This window comes from Poromitra crassiceps (genome assembly GCF_964638095.1).
Source record: "Poromitra crassiceps genome assembly, chromosome: 1".
Classification (NCBI taxonomy): Eukaryota; Metazoa; Chordata; class Actinopteri; order Beryciformes; family Melamphaidae; genus Poromitra; species Poromitra crassiceps.
In genome coordinates, this window is record NC_139623.1 from 107912813 (window position 1) to 107931660 (window position 18848).

Below are 18848 nucleotides of genomic sequence, written 5' to 3' on the forward strand. Positions count from 1 at the left end.
AATACAAAACAAACGGGCTCAGACACAGGGGAAAGAAAGTAAAAAACAACAACCAGAAAAAGAGAACAAATATATAATCAACGTTCAACATTACAAAGTGGTGCCGCCAGCCACCTAAGGTGCTTATGTGCTTGTAAACGATGTGCCTGGGATCTCACTCAAGGGGTCTATGGGAAGCCAGCTGGGTGAGTCACCCGTCACCCCTAGCCCCATTGAGGTAGACTAAAAACTGGTCCCAGATGGTGATACATTTTCTAAGTGCATTGGTTCTCAGGAACCTGAGTCTCTCCATGCATATAACAGAGGTCATGTCCGTCAACCACAATTGGAAAGAGGGTGAAGAGGGGGATTTCCATTCCTTCAGAATTTGTTTTTTGGCAACAGTTGTCCCCAGTGTCAGAGACTGTTGCACAGCTGTAGGAAAGTTCATAGAGGACTCAGAGCAGTTGAAGATGGCGAGTTCTGCCTCCGGCTGAAGGGCCACCCCGTAGGCCTTAGAGTACCAGTCAAATATTCTGGCCCAGAATCCCGTCAGTGAGGGGCAGAACCAGAAGGCACGAGACAGTGTGCCCTCCGACACTTGACACCTTTCACACAGTGGTGAGATAGTAGGGAAGATCTTGTGTCATTTCTGTTTAGAGTAGTGGAGACGGTGAGCGACTTTAAATTGAATCAGCTGATGTCTGCTATTAACTGAGCAGAGTTGTACAACCGACAAGCTCCTTTCCCATATAATGTCAGATAATTCAGTACCAATTTCTCTAATCCTCTCAGTAGAGGCCATGGTACAGTCATCATACAGACAATGTAGAGATGAGGTGCTTGGAGTGAGGAGGGCTCAGCAAAACATAGAAAAAAGCATGTTCATTTGGGAGTGCTTCAAAGGCATGAATCTTGGATCGAACATAATTTCTGATTTGCAGGAATCTGAGCCAGTCCGTGCCAGGCAACTCAAACTTCCTTTTCAGTAAATCAAAGGATGCAAAATGACTATCTATGTATAGGTCTTTGATGGAAGCCAGACCTCTCTCACTCCAGGCATGGTAGTTTCTGTCTGATCAAGGAGGTAAAAAAAAGTGATTAAAACAAATTGGAGTGTGGACGGAAACATCTGGTAGACTCAAAACTTTCCTAACTTGGTTTAGAAGTTTCTCAAAACAAAACCCAAATCCTTAAAAGTCCCCGGCCTCTCTAGCTTAGAAAATTTTCCGGCAAAATGGCGGCATCGGTGGGCCCGATGTGATATCCTTTCATGGGGCCCAAAATCCCTGGCGGCGCCCCTGGTCGCACCTGGCACTGGCGGTGCAGCTACCTCGCCTGTTGATAGCCTGTTAACGTAGCCATCCATTGTTGTGCTAGTATTAGCTTTAGCTGACATTAGCTGTGAGGCAGGACGCTGATTGTTCCTGGTTTTTCGGCCAGAATGCATTTATATTTTGGTTCCAGCGAGAGGACAAACTGTGTTTTGTTGTTAACCGGCACTCTGTTGTGCAAAAAGACAGGGGTAATTATCGATAATTTTATAATCTGGTGCGGAGCAACTTCCTATGCCGATATCTCCCTCGAGAGCCCACGTGATCCCGTCGCAATCATTAATTTTTTATCAAAAAAGTAACTGTTTAGAGGTGATAATGCTGCCTGTAAGGTACAGATGATAACTTTAATGTTACACTAAAGTGTTCATACACGGGAAAAATACGTTTGACCAATGAAATCCTTTGTTTACAGCTGTCATACCTCCATGAGCTTGCGTAGCTTGCTGCTAAAATGGGGGAACCCCCGGCTCATCAATTTGGTTTCTCAACATCCAATTTTGTATGACAAACACGACGAGGACTAGCCTACCTCAACAACGAAATGAAGGACAATATGGCTTCAGATCGCCCAGCAGCTGGGATTCATTGAAGATGGTCATGTAGCTGTTATGTAACATAATTTACTTGCTAACGTTGTAGCGAAACCCACTGTTGTAAACGGATGGAGCTAACGTTAGCCACTTGTATCCAAGTGCTGCTGTATCCTAATGCTGCTTCCTTACGATCGAGGGTACGTTTCCTCAGGCAGAGAAAAGGTGCAATCTTCATTCAGCATTGAGCGCAGTTGTTAAAACCATATGAAACCTGGTACCAGAGCATGTGAGCGGAGCGGAGCGTGGAGCGAGCAGGGAGCGGAGCGGGGGGGATTTTGGCTTGAGCGAGGAGCGGGGACCAGAGCGGTACCGGAGCGAAAGTTGGAGCGGCACCGATCACCCGCTCAGTACCGCTCAGTCCCGCTCCAGTTTCGATCACATGTTCGAAACAGAATGCACGTGGCTAATTGAGTCACGTGAAATCTCCCAGCATGCATTGAGGCTAATACATTTCGACAAGAAATACCAACCAAATCAGCCTAAATAGGCTAAGTGGTAGATATAAATAATGTTTATGTTAGCACAACATGCAATTGTAAAACATTTCAATATTGGACTAAATAAAACTAGAAATCAAAACACAACCCTATGTGAAACATATATGTAATCCAGGTGCTATATATATCCCTCGCAGATTTAACGTGATTTGGATGAGTGACAGGCTCTACTGTGATGCACTGTGATGTCCGCTCCAATAAGACGGCTTACTTCATGTGCACGCCCACAATTTTTTTGCCAGCTGCTGCGAGACGAGAAGGAAGAGAAACGAACATGCAGTCGACTCTGCTGAGCTCATGTTATTTGTAGTGAGCAATGCCCATTGCCCAGGCGTTTAAACGCAAATTAAAACACCCTGGCCTTTTTATCTCTTTTATTCTTTTGAGCGGAGCGGAGCGGTGCGTGCGAGCGGGTGAAATCTGTATGGAGCGGGGAGCGGTCTGGAGCGGAGCGGTCTTGAGCGGCCGTGAGCGCTGGAGCGGGTGGAAAGGACCGCTCTGGGAGCGAGGAGCGGTAATTATCACCGCTCCGCTCCGCTCACATGCTCTGCCTGGTACCAACTATGAATCTATGGGTTTTGGAGGTATTTGAATGGCGACAGTGCCCTCTAGCGGTTATATAGCGCAAATGCGTTAAAAAAACAACAATGGCTAAACAGTTACACGCTGGCTAGTCTCGCTGGCCAGCGTCATGAGGGGGCATCGCCCCCTCACCCAGACTACCCCGCCCCCTCAGTCAAGACGTGGCCCGTTTACTCTGTTTTGTTTGTTTTCCCAGGATGACGAAGGTAGATTTTCTTGCCCCAGGATGCCCAAGCATGTCACACCCTACTCTACCTGTGATTGGGTTGGGTTTAGACATGGGGAGTGATGATTGGTTGTGTGTACGCATGAGGCAGAGCCCTGTAGATTGCTCTGGCATGAGGATTACGGCGATTGCTTAGGTTAGGGTAAAAGATCAGGGTATAAGCCAATCAGAGGCAGAGTAGGGCGGGACATTATGTGTTGGCCTCGGGGAAATGAAACCAACCCTCTGTCAGGGAAATCGCCTCCCGGTAGAACTCGGATAGGCGGAGACAAACTGGTAGTTGTACTAGTGACTATTCCCATTGATTTCAGCACTTTTCTTGTGAAGAGAGTTATTAATATTTCACCATGGACATTAGGAAATGGCTACAAAAGAAAAACCCTCCTGTCAGTGATGCTGAGTGACAGTGATAGCAGCTCTACTAAAGGTAAGAGGCTGCTTGTTCATTATTTGCGTTGTTGTTTGTGCTATACCGGCTGGTACACACGCTGTTATTGTTGTTATGTAGCTTGTCTAATACTGTCTATAATAGTTGAGAATGAGCGTTAAAGCAGGCACATACTTGGTGGCTGTGTTTAGTTGATCTAATAACTTGTCTGTAATGATGGCTATGGCCTATACTGAAGCTGGAATTACTATGTGTCACTAACAAGTGTTTTGTAAAGCAGGCACATACTTGGTGGCTGTGTTTAGATTGTCTAATAACTTGTCTGTATAATGGCTATACTCATAGCTGGAGTTACGAGTTATGTGTAACTAACAAGCGTTTTGTAAAGCTGGCACTTGGTGGCACTGGCAGTCTTGTCTACTTGTCTGTAATGATCTCAAAGAGGACAGGCTCTTTGGAAGAGCGTTATATTGGCATAGTTAGTAGGCACAATGAATTGCTTGGTGGCTGTGTCTGTAGCTTGTTTAATGTGTCTGTAATCACAAGTAAAACTGATGAATTGGTGCCTTGATAAGGCAACTGGTCTACGCATGTTTTTCAAGCTGGGAATAGTGCGTTACATTGTCGCCCCCTCCTGGAATAGACCCTTCTCACGGGGGGCATTTTGTGTCGAGAAGCCAGGGTAAACACAGGTGCAAGCAAAACACTAATGAGGGTTTCCAAATTCCAATCATGGAAGTTGGAAACCCTCATTAGTGTTTTGCTTGCACCTGTGTTTACCCTGGCTTCTCGACACAAAATGGCCCCCGTGAGAAGGGTCTATTGCAACGCCCCCTCTACTGTAGTGGGCTGTAACCGGGACTGAGCCGCAGGTCTCCATAACTGGGATAAACCCTCCTCTGCTCTACTCTGCTCTCCCATTGGAGCGACTGTTTCGGTGGCAGCCGGATGTCCGCTCCCGGCTTATTACAAGCTCTGTCATTGGCTCTGACCATGTCAATCAGAGCGGCTTCCGCTCCCTCCTCCCTGTGTGTCGCTGTAAATAGTGCCCTGCCGCCGCAGTGAAAACGCTAACTAGCTAGCAAGCTAACGGCAGAAACCTACATGCTAGCTCGTTGCTACACGCTGAAAACGTCAAGTTGGATTGTTTGAAACTATTTTCCAAGGGCACTGCCGCTAAGCGCCGCCCATCGCAATCCCACTATGGAGACCTGCGGCGCCAGACTCCTCGGACGGAAGGGAGAGGACGCTGGCCAGCGAGACTACACGCTGGTAGAAGGTCCCGTGTACACGTTTAGATTTTTTTTTTACCGTTGACACCCCTAGCTACGTTATAAATATAGCTACGTTATAAATATAAACAACTAGCCAAAGCTGGTGGCCCATATGGAAACAGCGTTACTCTAAATTATTGAAAGTTATATCAATTTGGTCATTCAGTGGCGTTTTACTGCCATGTAACGTAACTAACGTTAGCCACTAGCATTAGCCACAGTACCAGATTACCCACAATGCCTTGCGTTGCCCCAGCACTTATCGTGCATCCATGTGCTCCTCGGATATATCATATTTACCGTATTTACGAGTTGTGAGCACATGAACGGCCCTTCAATGTCGTATTTGTGGGAATTTCGGAAATTTCAATGATACATGAGTTTCCGACGTTGGCGATTCACGCCTACAACAATGGCGGTATGGAGTCCGGCACCAATTGACTGTAAAAAGTTATATATTTTGTTATTCTGTTCATAGTAGCTATCATTTATTTTTAGTAGTTGCACATTATGGTCTATGTAGCTACCATAATGACCCACTACTTGCTTTTAGTAAGAAAACACCAACCACAAGAAAACAAACGTCCATGTTTGTTGCTCTTCCCAACCATAAGCAAGGCGAATCATGAAGGCGATATCATAACATAGATTTTCATGATGAAACTTCACACAAGGGTGTATCACGGGCCAAGGAAGAACCAATACAATTTTGGAGTGGATCCGATCCACCTCATGAAATTTGCATAGGAGACTGGACTATTGCCTTGGCGGAGGTCTCTGAGTGCCCTTCTAGTTATTGTTAGATATGATTTTGTCCAGAATCCCATGACTATCTGTATTGTAGGTCGTGAGATAATGATCAACAGTCATTCTTCTACATAGTCGTGTATGTATTGTCTTAACTCTTCTTGTAAATGAAACAATGGTGAAGTTGAACCAATTGGCTGGGGGCCCCCTGGAACCCTCTCAAGGACCCCTGGTGGTCCCCGGACCGCATGTTGAGAACCAACCCAACCCATTCATCTGTCATCCCCCTATCTCCCTCCCTCCCAAAACTGATGAAAAATCCAGCTGGTCTCACCTTCTTGACGTAGCCCTGGATGAGCTCTGGGGTGGGCACCTGCTCGGGAGACAGACAGTCTTCCAGCTGCAGACGGCAGGGAGGGCAGACAGGCTGGCTCTGCTCCGCCCTGCGGGTACCACAGTGGGGGGAGAGAGGACAATGAGTTTCAGCCGGTCAACCATGCTGTACCCCTCGTGCACAAAACACAGACACACAGCCTGTTAACCGTCTAAAATTAAGACCATAAAACATCCACAAACTATTCACAGACATGATCACCAAATCTAGATTACAAAAATAAACCCGCATAACAAATCACACTGCATCAAGTAGCTTTGTCAATGTTATTGTTGGCCAGTGGGAATGGGATGCAGGACAACAATACAATAAAACACTTATAAATCCACAGGGACGAAGACACGTGAGAGAACAGAGAATGCAGGAAATTCAATGCAAATCTTGTCTCCCCCCTCCGCGCTGAGGCCATAACAGTATTTTGGGCGGGGAGAATCTATTTTTATGGTGTTGAATTTTTCTATTCTATCCTCTGGAGGAAATCCCAGAGCCGGCCCCAAGGAGACTAATGCCCCAGCTTCCATCTCCCTGCTTCTCATCCTGTTGACACGGCCAAGAAGCCCCACACACCCTTTCCTCAGTGTGTAGCAGTGTGTGTGTGTGTGTGTGTGTGTGTGTGTGTGTGTGTGTGCGCGTGCGTGAGAGTGTGCACTGCCTGAGCTGTGGGTTCCATGGCCACCTGGTGTGTGTGTGTGTGTGTGTGTTTGTGTGTGTGTGGCTGTATGCGTGCATGGCGTGACTCGGGCTGTGTGTAAAGGCTTGCGTGCTCTTTGCAGTTCATGCAAGGCCTCCCTCTGAGTGCAGATACATGTCACTCTGCGTGGCTGCTGACATCTGGCTGTGCAGAGGTGGAAAGAGTACTGACAAATCCTACAGTACTCAGTACAAGTATTGTTACTTTAGTCCAAATGAACTCAAGTAGAAGTCAAATTACTAGTCCAGGAAATTAGTCAGTAGCCTATTTAAAAGTATGCGAGTAAAACTACATTTGCGTTACTTTAAAAATGTTTTATATTGTAATTATTTACCTGAATGATTACATTTGACACGTCCAGCACATGTTAGTTATGGAGTCCTGTATTTGTCTGTCTTGTCTTTCATACTGGACTACAGCTAATTCAGATGGGGCCAGGGATGCTGCAGTTTTGCAATTCTCTCCTTTGCCAGACGAGCTAGAGCTTCTAGCAGCAGCAATATCACAACCAGATAGATCATTTTGCTCTGGCTATCAGCAGTGCCACTGTCAAATTAAAAAGTTTCTGAACTATAATGGAATGATGGGGATCATTACAATTTTGTGGATCATCTACACCTGTCTAATTCAATTGGCCAGTCTTGAGTGCAATTCAATTTCATTGGTCACTGCAATAACGAGCCACCAGTCTCAATGCTACCATACTTCTTTTCATAGTGCGGTGTGCAAAACAAAAAATCTGAATTTAAGAAATTATTCAGTGTACATTTAAAAGTAGAAGTAGAATATCTATTGTGTAAGAGAAAAAATATAGTATAAAATAAGTAAGTAAGTAAGTAAGTAAAGTAAATAATTTATTTCGGTCAATTTTTCAGTTTCACATGAATGCATTACAGTAATAATGTGCGTTTACATATAGGAGACCGAAAAGGTGTAGGCTGAAGCCGCAGCTTATAAATGCCTACCCTTGTATAAATACTTAGTACAAATCCTCAAAAAAGTACTATACTTTGTTACTTTACACCTCTATGCAGCGTGTGTGTGTGTCTGATGCATTATCACATTAAACCCAGGCCTGGCTCTCTCTGTGGGGCTTCACAGTACAGAAATTGAGTCCTGTCTCAATTTCCTCCATCAAAAGAAAACACCCATCCCACCCCACGCTCCACTGTGCCACTGTCACTGACACCCGTCACCCTGTGTGGGGTCTCTGTGGCGGCATACCGACACCCGTCACCCTGTGCGGGGTCACGTCACCCTGTGCGGGGTCTCTGTGGCAGCAGACCGACACCCGTCACCCTGTGTGGGGTCACGTCACCCTGTGCGGGGTCTCTGTGGCAGCAGACCGACACCCGTCACCCTGTGCGGGGTCACGTCACCCTGTGTGGGGTCTCTGTGGCAGCAGGCGATGCAGAGACGAGGCCCAGACGTTCAACACGAAGCTCAGGCGCTCTGTGAAGTGTTCATACAGCAAGCTGAGAAGCTGCTGAGAAGCTGCTCTCTGGGTTTTCGCAGCGTCATAATATTCAAAAGGCACAACAGCGGAGGCCTAGGGGCGCTGTCAAAAGAATGTGTGTTTCCCCCATTGGTTTTGACACAAATCACAACCAGTCGCTTGGTTATGCTGCAGGCACTTCTTCAGGGGATGAATCAGAGAGAGAGAGAGACAGGGGGAGACAGAGAGAGGGGGAGAGAGAGACAGGGGGAGACAGAGGGAGGGGGAGAGAGAGACAGGGGGAGACAGAGGGAGGGGGAGAGAGAGAGACAGAGGGAGAGAGAGGGAGGGGGAGAGAGAGACAGGAGGAGACAGAGGGAGGGGGAGAGAGAAAGACAGAGGGAGAGAGAGAGGGGAGGGAGGGAGGGAGAGACAGAGAGAGACAGAGACAGAGAGAGAGAGAGAGAGGACCACATGTGCCCACACTTGCTCTTCTTGGCTGCAGGGTGAGATACGGCTTCAAAGGACCCAGATGAATCTAGCTTTTTTTCGTTTCCACAATGCTACAAATTGTTATTATCATTCCCGTTCACCATTTAATATCTATCAATACAATTACATGGATTTCAGCCTGGGAAAGAGTTCTATTTTTGTCCTTCAATCAAAGACTGAATACTTTGTGCGATCACTGATTTTGTAAGGGTTTGTAACAGACACTTCTTTTATGGCGAACAGTTCATTTTTTAATGAGAGTCTTCAAATACAAAAGAGTGAGACAAAAGGCAGAGAGAGAGATGGAGTTAGAAAGAGAGAAAGAAAGAAAGAAAGAAAGAAAGAAAGACAGACAGACAGACAGACAGACAGACAGACAGACAGACGGGCAGGCAGATAGACACAGAAAGACAGAGAGGGACAGAAATAGAGAGAGGTGGGTAGGTGGGTGGGTGAGACAGTGCTGTGGCCTGGTGGGCCTGCGCTGGGCCTTGGGTTAAAAATAGCATCTGCTGTAGTCTCTGCTCTCAGGGTGAGCAGTGACTTCTCACACAGCGCGCGGCCGGCAGCAGTGGGTGGCTGTCAGGATCGGGGGCCTCGTGCGGCTAGACGAGTGTCAAACGCCCGCCTGGGCCAGCAGCACACCTGCTAACACCACAGATGGGTCACGCACTCTTTGTCATGTGTTTCACTGTAGAACATCTTGTACTGGACAAATGATTCCCGCCGGAGTTGAAAGTTCACGAGGTAACTAATTGCGTATTACCTGTGAATGGCTTTCTTTGGGATTTGTATCGGTGGCAGCGGCTACATCATTTGTAAACGGGCGGGTTTCCAATTATGCCCGTGTCCATTGGGGTGTGGCAAACGACTGTGCGGTCATATTATTGTTCCTTAGTGGATACCACCCTGCATGCCTCTGTATCTCAACAACTCATTTCATCTTCATTTCTTTATCCTGAAATCTCATCTTTGAAGCGGTGCAGCCGCTTCTATAAATGACATGTGTCCATCCCATCCATTTTCGCGCAGATTTTCGCAGCTCACCGAGAGGCCCCTCCTCCCGCCTCTACAAGTAAGCACTAGTGGCTCGGTGAAACACGCACACACGTGCACTCACAGCGCCAGAGAGAGGGGAGAGGGGGAGAAGTACAGGGGTCGACCTGCACAAACCTGCACCACCTACTTCAACACCTGGGTGTGATTCTTTTTGGTACATCTGTCAAAGGAGTGAGATGTTTTTTGCTTGTTGAAGAACGTGCTTCTAATGTGTGTAACAATATTTTGAAACCTCGTCTGCAAAATCCTCATTTCCAAGTGAAGCTCCCCGCTGTCAGGTGAAAAGAAGTGGCTGGCAACTGCTCATGTCTGGGAGGAAGCATGGTGCTAGTCTACAGCTCTCCCCAGATCGGCAGAGGGGGTGGAGCATTTCCAAATTCCCACATTGCTGTGGGGTTTCTGCACTTCCCCCAAGATCACCGGCCAATCAAACAGTGTGGGCGGAGCTTGCATCTTCTGTTGATGGAGTTGAGTTTCTCTTCTCTATGGGTGCCTAAATAGCCACTCCGAGTGCCAGGGTGCACACTGGACGGTTCCTAAATTGGAAGTTGTAATGTAGGCTGCGTACATCTGCGCTCTCATTTCAGTGTAGAGCCTCAGACTGGATTTACAAATGCACCTCAAGTCTACTCAGCCATGGTGGCTATCGCTGCTCATACCAACTAGCCAGTTCTTCCAGTTACTCCAAACAAACCACTGTTGCTGCTGCTCGGAAAAGTACACACATCACTTCTTGTGTTCCAGGAATACATAGACATTTTTACATTGTAGTCAAGAGCATATCCAAGCGAGAACATGGATTTCTCGCTATTATTCACTGTTTTGTGTGGGTGTGTGTGTGTGTGTGTGTGTGTGTACACATGCGTGCGCGTGCGTGTGTGTGTGTGTGTGTGTTTTTACATAGGGCTGCACCAGAAGCAGAGCCGACTCAGAGTCCTCACCCACCTCTATACGAGGGATCAGCCGAGCAGCATTTTGGTCAAATAACCGCGTTTCCGGGTGGAAACGGCAATGGCACCCTATGGAGCCAGCTTTGAGTGCTCACTCTACCCCACGGCTGTGCGGTGTACATTCTAAAAACTAGTTCACACAACATTAACACGACATGCATAGATAGATTAGACATCAAACTCTTGAGCTAATTCTGCTCTCACTCAGAATGTCAAAAATATATAAGCGATGTCATGTATCGTTTTTGAGATATATTAACGTTTGTTTGGCACAACTCATACTATACTGTTGCGGTTCCGGTGGTGTTTTGCGGTGATTTGTTGTTGTTGTCATGTCACATCATGCTGATTCTTCGTATTATCAAGCACTCATCTATCACTATGACGACACAGTCAGGGATCGTCTGAACCTGTGGTTAGCAATCTCTCACCGTGGCGTTTAATAACACAGCACATGTCAAATGTATACACGCTCACCGGAGCCTATTCCCTCCAATGGTTTCCAGTCCATACCTCTATGGTTCTCTATTCCTCCATCTCAATCTCCCTCTTCACTCCTCTCTCATTCTCTCTCTCTCTCTCTCTCTCTCTCTCTCTCTCTCTCACACACACACACACACACACACACACACACACACACCATCTCTCTCACTCTCTTTCTCGATCCCTCTCTTTCTCTGCCTGAGCACACGTGAGCTCCTCGCAATTACCCAATAATGATGAATATATCCCATCAGACATTGCCTGCTGAACTGTAACCCTGTTCCATCGCAGCCAAATTGAACACTGGGAAATTTGACAGTTGACATTTTACATTTTCAAGCGGTCCAATCCATTCTGTCTGGGTTAGGCTCGATCCATTCTGTCTGGGTTAGACTCAATCCATTCTGTCTGGGTTAGGCTCAATCCATTCTGTCTGGGTTAGACTCAATCCATTGTGTCTGGGTTAGACTCAATCCATTCTGTCTGGGTTAGACTCAATCCATTGTGTCTGGGTTAGACTCAATCCATTCTGTCTGGGTTAGGCTCAATCCATTCTGTCTGGGTTAGACTCAATCCATTCTGTCTGGGTTAGACTCAATCCATTCTGTCTGGGTTAGGCTCAATCCATTCTGTCTGGGTTAGACTCAATCCATTCTGTCTGGGTTAGGCTCAATCCATTCTGTCTGGGTTAGACTCAATCCATTCTGTCTGGGTTAGACTCAATCCATTCTGTCTGGGTTAGACTCAATCCATTGTGTCTGGGTTAGGCTCGATCCATTCTGTCTGGGTTAGACTCAATCCATTCTGTCTGGGTTAGACTCAATCCATTGTGTCTGGGTTAGGCTCGATCCATTCTGTCTGGGTTAGGCTCAATCCATTCTGTCTGGGTTAGACTCAATCCATTCTGTCTGGGTTAGACTCAATCCATTCTGTCTGGGTTAGACTCAATCCATTGTGTCTGGGTTAGGCTCGATCCATTCTGTCTGGGTTAGACTCAATCCATTCTGTCTGGGTTAGACTCAATCCATTGTGTCTGGGTTAGGCTCGATCCATTCTGTCTGGTTAGGCTTAATCCATTCTGTCTGGGTTAGACTCAATCCATTCTGTCTGGGTTAGACTCAATCCATTGTGTCTGGGTTAGGCTCGATCCATTCTGTCTGGGTTAGGCTCGATCCATTCTGTCTGGGTTAGGCTCGATCCATTCTGTCTGGGTTAGGCTCGATCCATTCTGTCTGCGTTGCACTTTTTCTCCCTTCCCGGCGGCAGGTTGTGCCGGGGGCTGCCCGCCGCCGGCGACAAATCACAGTGTGAGGCTGCAGAAGTGATGGCCCGCTTAAGCAGATGTGCCAGTCAGGTGACAGCTGTCTTAACGTTTACAAATGACAGCACACCGCCCGCGTGTACACAAGCCGCCGTAATCGCTGGCTGTGCATAGACCCCTGCAGTGTCTAGCGAGTGCCTTGTTCGCCGAGCCTGTCCAATTGAGGCCAATACTGTGGAGAGCTGACTGGGACTGTGTCCAGATACATTGTGTGCATACTAAATACTGATATCTATACAGTACTGTGGAGAGCTGACTGGGACTGTGTCCAGATACACTGTGTGCATACTAAATACTAAATACTGATATCTATACAGCTGTTGGCCGTCTCCTATTTTCCCTTCCTGGACTTTCTCTCTTTCCCTCTCGATTTCGCTTTGTTTTTAGTTTTTATTCCATCGCTGACTTTATTTTTGCTTCTGTTGGTTTTGGATGAATGGTGTCTGCTGTCATGCTTTCAAACCCTTTCAACTCTTCTTCTGATTTCTGGGACTGACTGAGAACATGAGTGGAGATGCTCTCTCCCCCCTGCCCCCCCCGCCCATGTTCCTGCACTGGAGATTTGGATTCCCCTGGGCTGGTGCTGATGTGAGCGGCCGTCTCCACGGTGACAGACGCTGGAGATAAAGCCAGGCCTGGCTTTGGGCTGGCTGGGGCCATCAAAGGACGGTAGACTCTTCTGCCCTTTTCACTTAATATCTCTGTCTCTCTCCCCACTCTCTTCATCCCCGTCCACCTCTCTCTCTCTCTCTTTCCCTGCACAGCCCAGCTGTGGTCTCCTTTCCTCCTTCCTGCCTGGACCCCCCCCCCCCCCCCTTTTCCCCTCTCTGAGCAAGGCAAGCGTGTCTGTACAGAAAAACGGATACAGCCCATTCAAGCGTATAGCCTTTTCAGAAAGAATCGATATGTCTGTTGTGGGGTGTTGTAGGCCGGGGCTTTGGGCCGTTTGGAGTGTTGGTTTGTATGTACGTCTGCTGAGGTTTTATACAGCAGCATTGGAGATGGTTACTAATGAACACGATGTCCAGCAGGGAGGCTGCACCTCAACAGATATGTTGTTATGCAACTATACAGCCTTGTCCAGTGTGGCTGGCTGCTTTGTTTATGCCACATTTTGTGTTCATTACACTGAGTGATGCTCGTTTTGGATATTAGTCGTGGCTGAGCCACAGAATACCAACAAACACATGTTTATGTAAACTTATACAGTATATCCATCTTATATATAGGCTAAGAGGGGGCATCTGGGTGGTGTAGAGGCTGGCAGCGGTACTTCCGGCTTGGTCAGACGTTCCTACAGACACAAATGTCTGTGTCTACGGGTGGGAAGCCAGGGGGGTATGAGTCCTGGTCGCTGCACTAGCGCCGGGGAACTGGGGGAATAGCGTGATCCTCCCACGTGCTACGTCCTGCCAGTGAAACCCCTCGCTGTCAGGTGAAAAGAAGCAGTTGGTGACCGCACATACACGTATATCGGAGGAGGCATTGTGCTAGTCTGCAACCCCAGATCACCAGAGGGTCAGAAGAGGAGAGAAGAGGGGCAAACCAGTTCCCCTCCCCGCTGAACAGGCCTGCGCCCCGACCGACCAGAGGTGCTGCTACAGCAAACATGACACACCCCACCAGCTTCTCACCCCCAGACACGGCCAATTGTGTCTGTAGGAACATCTGACGAAGCCGGGACCGCTACCGGGAATTGAACCCGGGCTCCACGGTAGTAGGGAAGTTCTTTTACCTCTACACTAACTGCCCTATCCTTTAATGGCTGTCTGCTGCACTGACATATTTCTGCATACTTCTGCAAATTCTCCCTCCTCCTACATGTTGAAATTGTCAGCAGCAAACGTTTGCAATGCATAATCTCTCAATCGCATTTGATAGCTTTTTTGTCTTTATCGTTTTATTTATTTTTTACTGTTCTCATTGTATAACTATTTTTGATTGCCTACTTCATTTGTTGTCGAATGCTTATATAGTTTTCTTTTCCCCGACTAAATGCTATCACTTTTGGTGCTGCAACGACCCAATTTCCCCACAGGAATCAATAAAGTTTCATCTCATTTTACCGTATCGTCTCTTAAATTGATCTTTTTGAGAGAGAGAAAAACTCCCTCGTCGCCCTCTCCTCATGAAATCACAATCCCCTTCTCCTCTATTTATTAACAGTTCTCAAAACAACTCATACAGTACAGTACCTTTCTCCTTAGGTCTTTTTATTTCTCCACCTGTGATTTCTCTCCTACATGATCACTGTGTGGTCACAGGGATGTTGTCATGCATGATGGTTCTCATGCTTGCACTCCTTACTGTTGGTCGCTTGGTGATCTAGTAATTAAAGCCAATTAATGCTACTGCGTACTCACTAGCCACTCAGACATGAACTGTGGACTATGTCAGTGGAATCAAATCCAGTTACCCTTTCATACAAGAGGCATTGTTTTCACACCCGAGGAAATCTTCCGCGTGACATTAGACTAAAGAGTAGAGAGTGTAGAGCAGGGGTGCCCAATACGTCGATCGCGATCGACCGGTCGATCGCGAAGGTAGTGTGGTAGATCGCATGGCATTAAGGAAAAAAAATAATAATAATAATAATAATAATAATAATAATAATAAAATAAAATATAATGGAAGTACATGCAGTTGTTTATTTTAATTATGGATCATAATACAATGCAATTGTATTGTAAAGTGAGAAAAAATAAATCATGTATTGGGGGAAAAAGTGATGCATCGATTTAAGATGCATCGATGTGTGTGCGTTTGCGATGTTGAAACTGGACTGGTAGATCTCGGGAGGCTGGCTACTTGAAAAGTAGATCTTGGGTCAAAAAAGTTTGGGCAGCCCTGGTGTAGAGAGTAGAGAGTAGAGAGAATGCGACAGGTAATATGACGTAGTCTTCTGCAGGAATCGCAGTGTTTATGCAAGACAGACTTTTAACTACATTTTTCAACGTAGACTACATCAGAGAGATATTTCAGAAAGCAATTCTCCACTCCATGAAAGAAACCTTCAACGCATTATTCTGACGATAGGGTTAGAAAACGTAGGCTTGCGATGTGCCAAATAGTGAGCCGTTGGCACATCGCCAAAAAGTCGGCTGCCAAATAGTGGCATTCAAGTCATACATGACCAGTTTTCAATTCATTTCTCCCCACAAGTTATCTCTTTAATATAGACTAATGCAGCATAATCATCTTCTTGCATTTTCACTATTCAAAGAGGCAGACGGAGGAAGAGAAACCATTCAACTTTACAATTTAGCCATTTCTCTTCCAAATAATCCAGCCACAAGTATCCATTCATGAAATAGCACGGGGACGTTAATGGTTTGTAAAAGTGCCATTTACCAATATAACAGAAGTAATCCCGTCATCAACACCCCCATTCCCTTGCTCTGGACATTATACTGTAGGATTCAAATGTGCGCCGCTCTGCGAGCAACACGGACATTGTACCGGCCCGCCGCGGCCCACCAGAGGGCCACGACCCACAGGGTGGGAATCACTGAGGGGCTTTGGTGGTTAAGATCCGTTTGCACAGCCGCGTGCTCACAACGGAAAATTGTGTTCATACATATACCCCATCCGGGTGATGTCTGGAATATCTGGATATATCTTCAGGAGTTCAAGATTCAAGATTCAAGATTTATTAAGTGTCCCAAAAGGGCAAATTGGATTGCAAAAAGTGTAGTACAAAGTACATACATAAAAACAAATAAGACAAAACAAACATTGTAAAAACAGTCTAGAGCAGCAGTTTAAAGTGCAACACAACAGTTAAAGTGCAAATGACAACAGTAGCAACGATCTAAAGTGCACAGTAGAGATATAAAGTGCATAGTAGCAAAGTGCAGTTCACTCTCAGCAGCACATTTATATCACAAGAAAGAGCTACAATGTATCATTGTATTAAAGCACAAGAGAAAAAACCTTGGTCCAGACCAAAGGGCAGACAAAGTATATAATACAGATATACTGTACTGTACCCCTAAGAATAAATAAAGATAAAAGAATAAAAGAATAAAAGGATAAATAATAATAATAAATAAAATAAATAAATAACAAAATAACAGCAACGGCAGATGAGGGGACATTACATTTGTACCCCAGCAGCGTTCAACGCTCTGATAGAGACAGGCACAAAGGAATTTCTGTATCTGTTCTTTTTAACTATGGGGGCACGAAGGCGGAGCCCGGAAGGAAGCAGCTCATATTCGAACCTCAGAGGGTGGGCATCATCTGATCGGATGGACACAGCTTTTTTCAGCACCTGATTATTACAGATCTGGTCCAGGCTTCTATATTATATAATGATATAATATTGTAGTGTACTATTTTTAGCTCTGGTCCAGGCTTCACGCCACGGCATGTCTGAAAAGGGCTACTGTAAAGCTCAGGTCAGAGTGGAAGATTTTGACACCGATTCTAAGACGGACTTGAACACGTTTGAGTTTGTTTGGGCTCATCTACTGCTGCACTGTGAAGTGGTCCGAGACTCATCAAGACTGAAATCGGAGTGACACTTGCAACAACCAATGACAATTTCTCTCTCTCTCTTTCACTCTCGATTACCGTAAATTCCGGACTATAAGACGCACCGGTGTATAAGCCGCGGGACCAAAATTGACTATTTTTTTCTTCTATAAGCCGCACCGGACTATAAGCCGCGGGTGTTTTGATGTTTAATTACCATATGAAAGGGTTCGTGCACAGAGAGGAATGTCGGGAAAGCGATGGCTGTTTGGGGAAGCTCCCATTTATTAACATTTCAACAAAACAAAACAAAAGTCAGGTCACTAATCCCCAGACAAAATCACACAACAATAGGCTATATGTGCAGCAAACCTGTAACCAGAGAAGTCAAGTCACTAATGCTCGTCTTCCTCTTCTTCCTGCATACTGAAACCACCAAAGTCCTCATCTTCAGTGTCGGAAACGAACAGGTTCAGGGTGGCTTCGTCAACCACTCTCCTCTCTCCTTCATTGTCACTCAAAACCAACGAACTCCTCTTCATCTATAGCTGTGTTTCCATTACAGTTTTTCGCAAAAGAATTGCGATATTTCTACAACTTCGACAATGTACAATTGCGACTTGTAGGCGTTTCCATTGAAGTTGCGTTTGAGTGATTCCCCGTTGCAGCAGCTGCCACAGTGATTACGCACGGGGATCTGCCCCATATCCCGTCCCCTGCATGCTCAAATCCAACCAATGGTCAATGGAAATCCCAACATGAAGTTACAATGCATATAAACGAGCCTGATTATCAATTCAAAAGAAAATGAGTCGCAAAATGTTGCTGGCTGCGTGAATGCAGTCAGCGCGACAGGCAGAGGAAAAAAGGTAGCCTAATAGCCTACAACTGGTCCGATTTAGAGATGGAGGGGGGAAAAGGCTGATTTGGTTCTATAATTGCACCTGAAACGTGTGCAATGTATTAGCCTACTCACAGTCACTGTATTCACTTCAAACAGCACCACCGCACCAGTGTGTGCTTTTCATCCTCTCATCTCGCCGCTGTGCCAAATGCGCGCACACAGGCAGCCTGCTGTCACCATGGACCGATTTCTGCCATTAAACATTATCTAATTTGCCCGGCTACGCTTTTGCACAACACTCGTCTTTCTGCTAGGTAGCGTTGCTTCAAAGTTTTCCACTTGCTGCGGAGGTTTTGACACGGCTATCGAACCTTACTTACCAAACTTATTTTCCGCTCCTTTTCCAAGGGATAATATGGGTCACATGACGTGCAAATGCGAAAAATGTGTTTCCATTACACTTTTGCGATAAACTGCTATATCGACACGTCTGAAAAACCACCTCATGATCATCTACTGCTCGTTCTCATGCTGTCGAGAACGAGCAAAGCTTTTTTTTGGTGAAAGAATCCTCCAGGGCGCTTCTTGTTAACAGTCCGAGTGAGTGGCAGGTCGAACGTCAAAGGCACTTCATCCATATTTATGATCTGCTCCGGTTCGATGGAATATTCCTTGATCTTCCTTTGTGTGAATTCGCCGAAGTTTGTGATTTTCTCCTGGTAGTCGGGGGAGGGAGTTGATGGGCTTGTGGCCGTTTGCTTACCGTAATTACCATATGTAAGTGGTCACGCACAGAGGGAATTGTCGGGAAAGAGATGGCTGTTTGAGGAAGCTCCCATTTACCGTATTACCGTAACATTTCAACAAAACAACATAACACAACACCACCGTTGTTTATTTTTACAGTGCACACAGTGTCCGCGGTGTGGTGAAAAGAGGGCAAGAGAGGAAATTAAAACAGAAGTGGATTTATAGTTAGAAAGAGTGCTAAAAAAGAGAGTTTTTTTTTTTTTTTTTTTTTTTTTTCTGAAAAAATCCATAGATAAGACGCACCGTTATATAAGCCGCAGGGGCCAAAAA

At 46.1% G+C, this 18848-nt stretch overlaps 1 protein-coding gene across 1 annotated transcript in view; it reads right to left on the reverse strand.

The window, feature by feature from the left end:
- rftn1b (raftlin, lipid raft linker 1b) overlaps positions 1 to 18848 on the reverse strand; it is a 214707-nt gene that overhangs the window by 102477 nt on the left and 93382 nt on the right. Inside the window, exon 4 of the mRNA XM_083647160.1 lies at positions 5958 to 6066. Within this exon, the coding sequence (XP_083503286.1) occupies positions 5958 to 6066 (109 nt within the window). The remainder of the gene's footprint in view (positions 1 to 5957; positions 6067 to 18848) is intronic.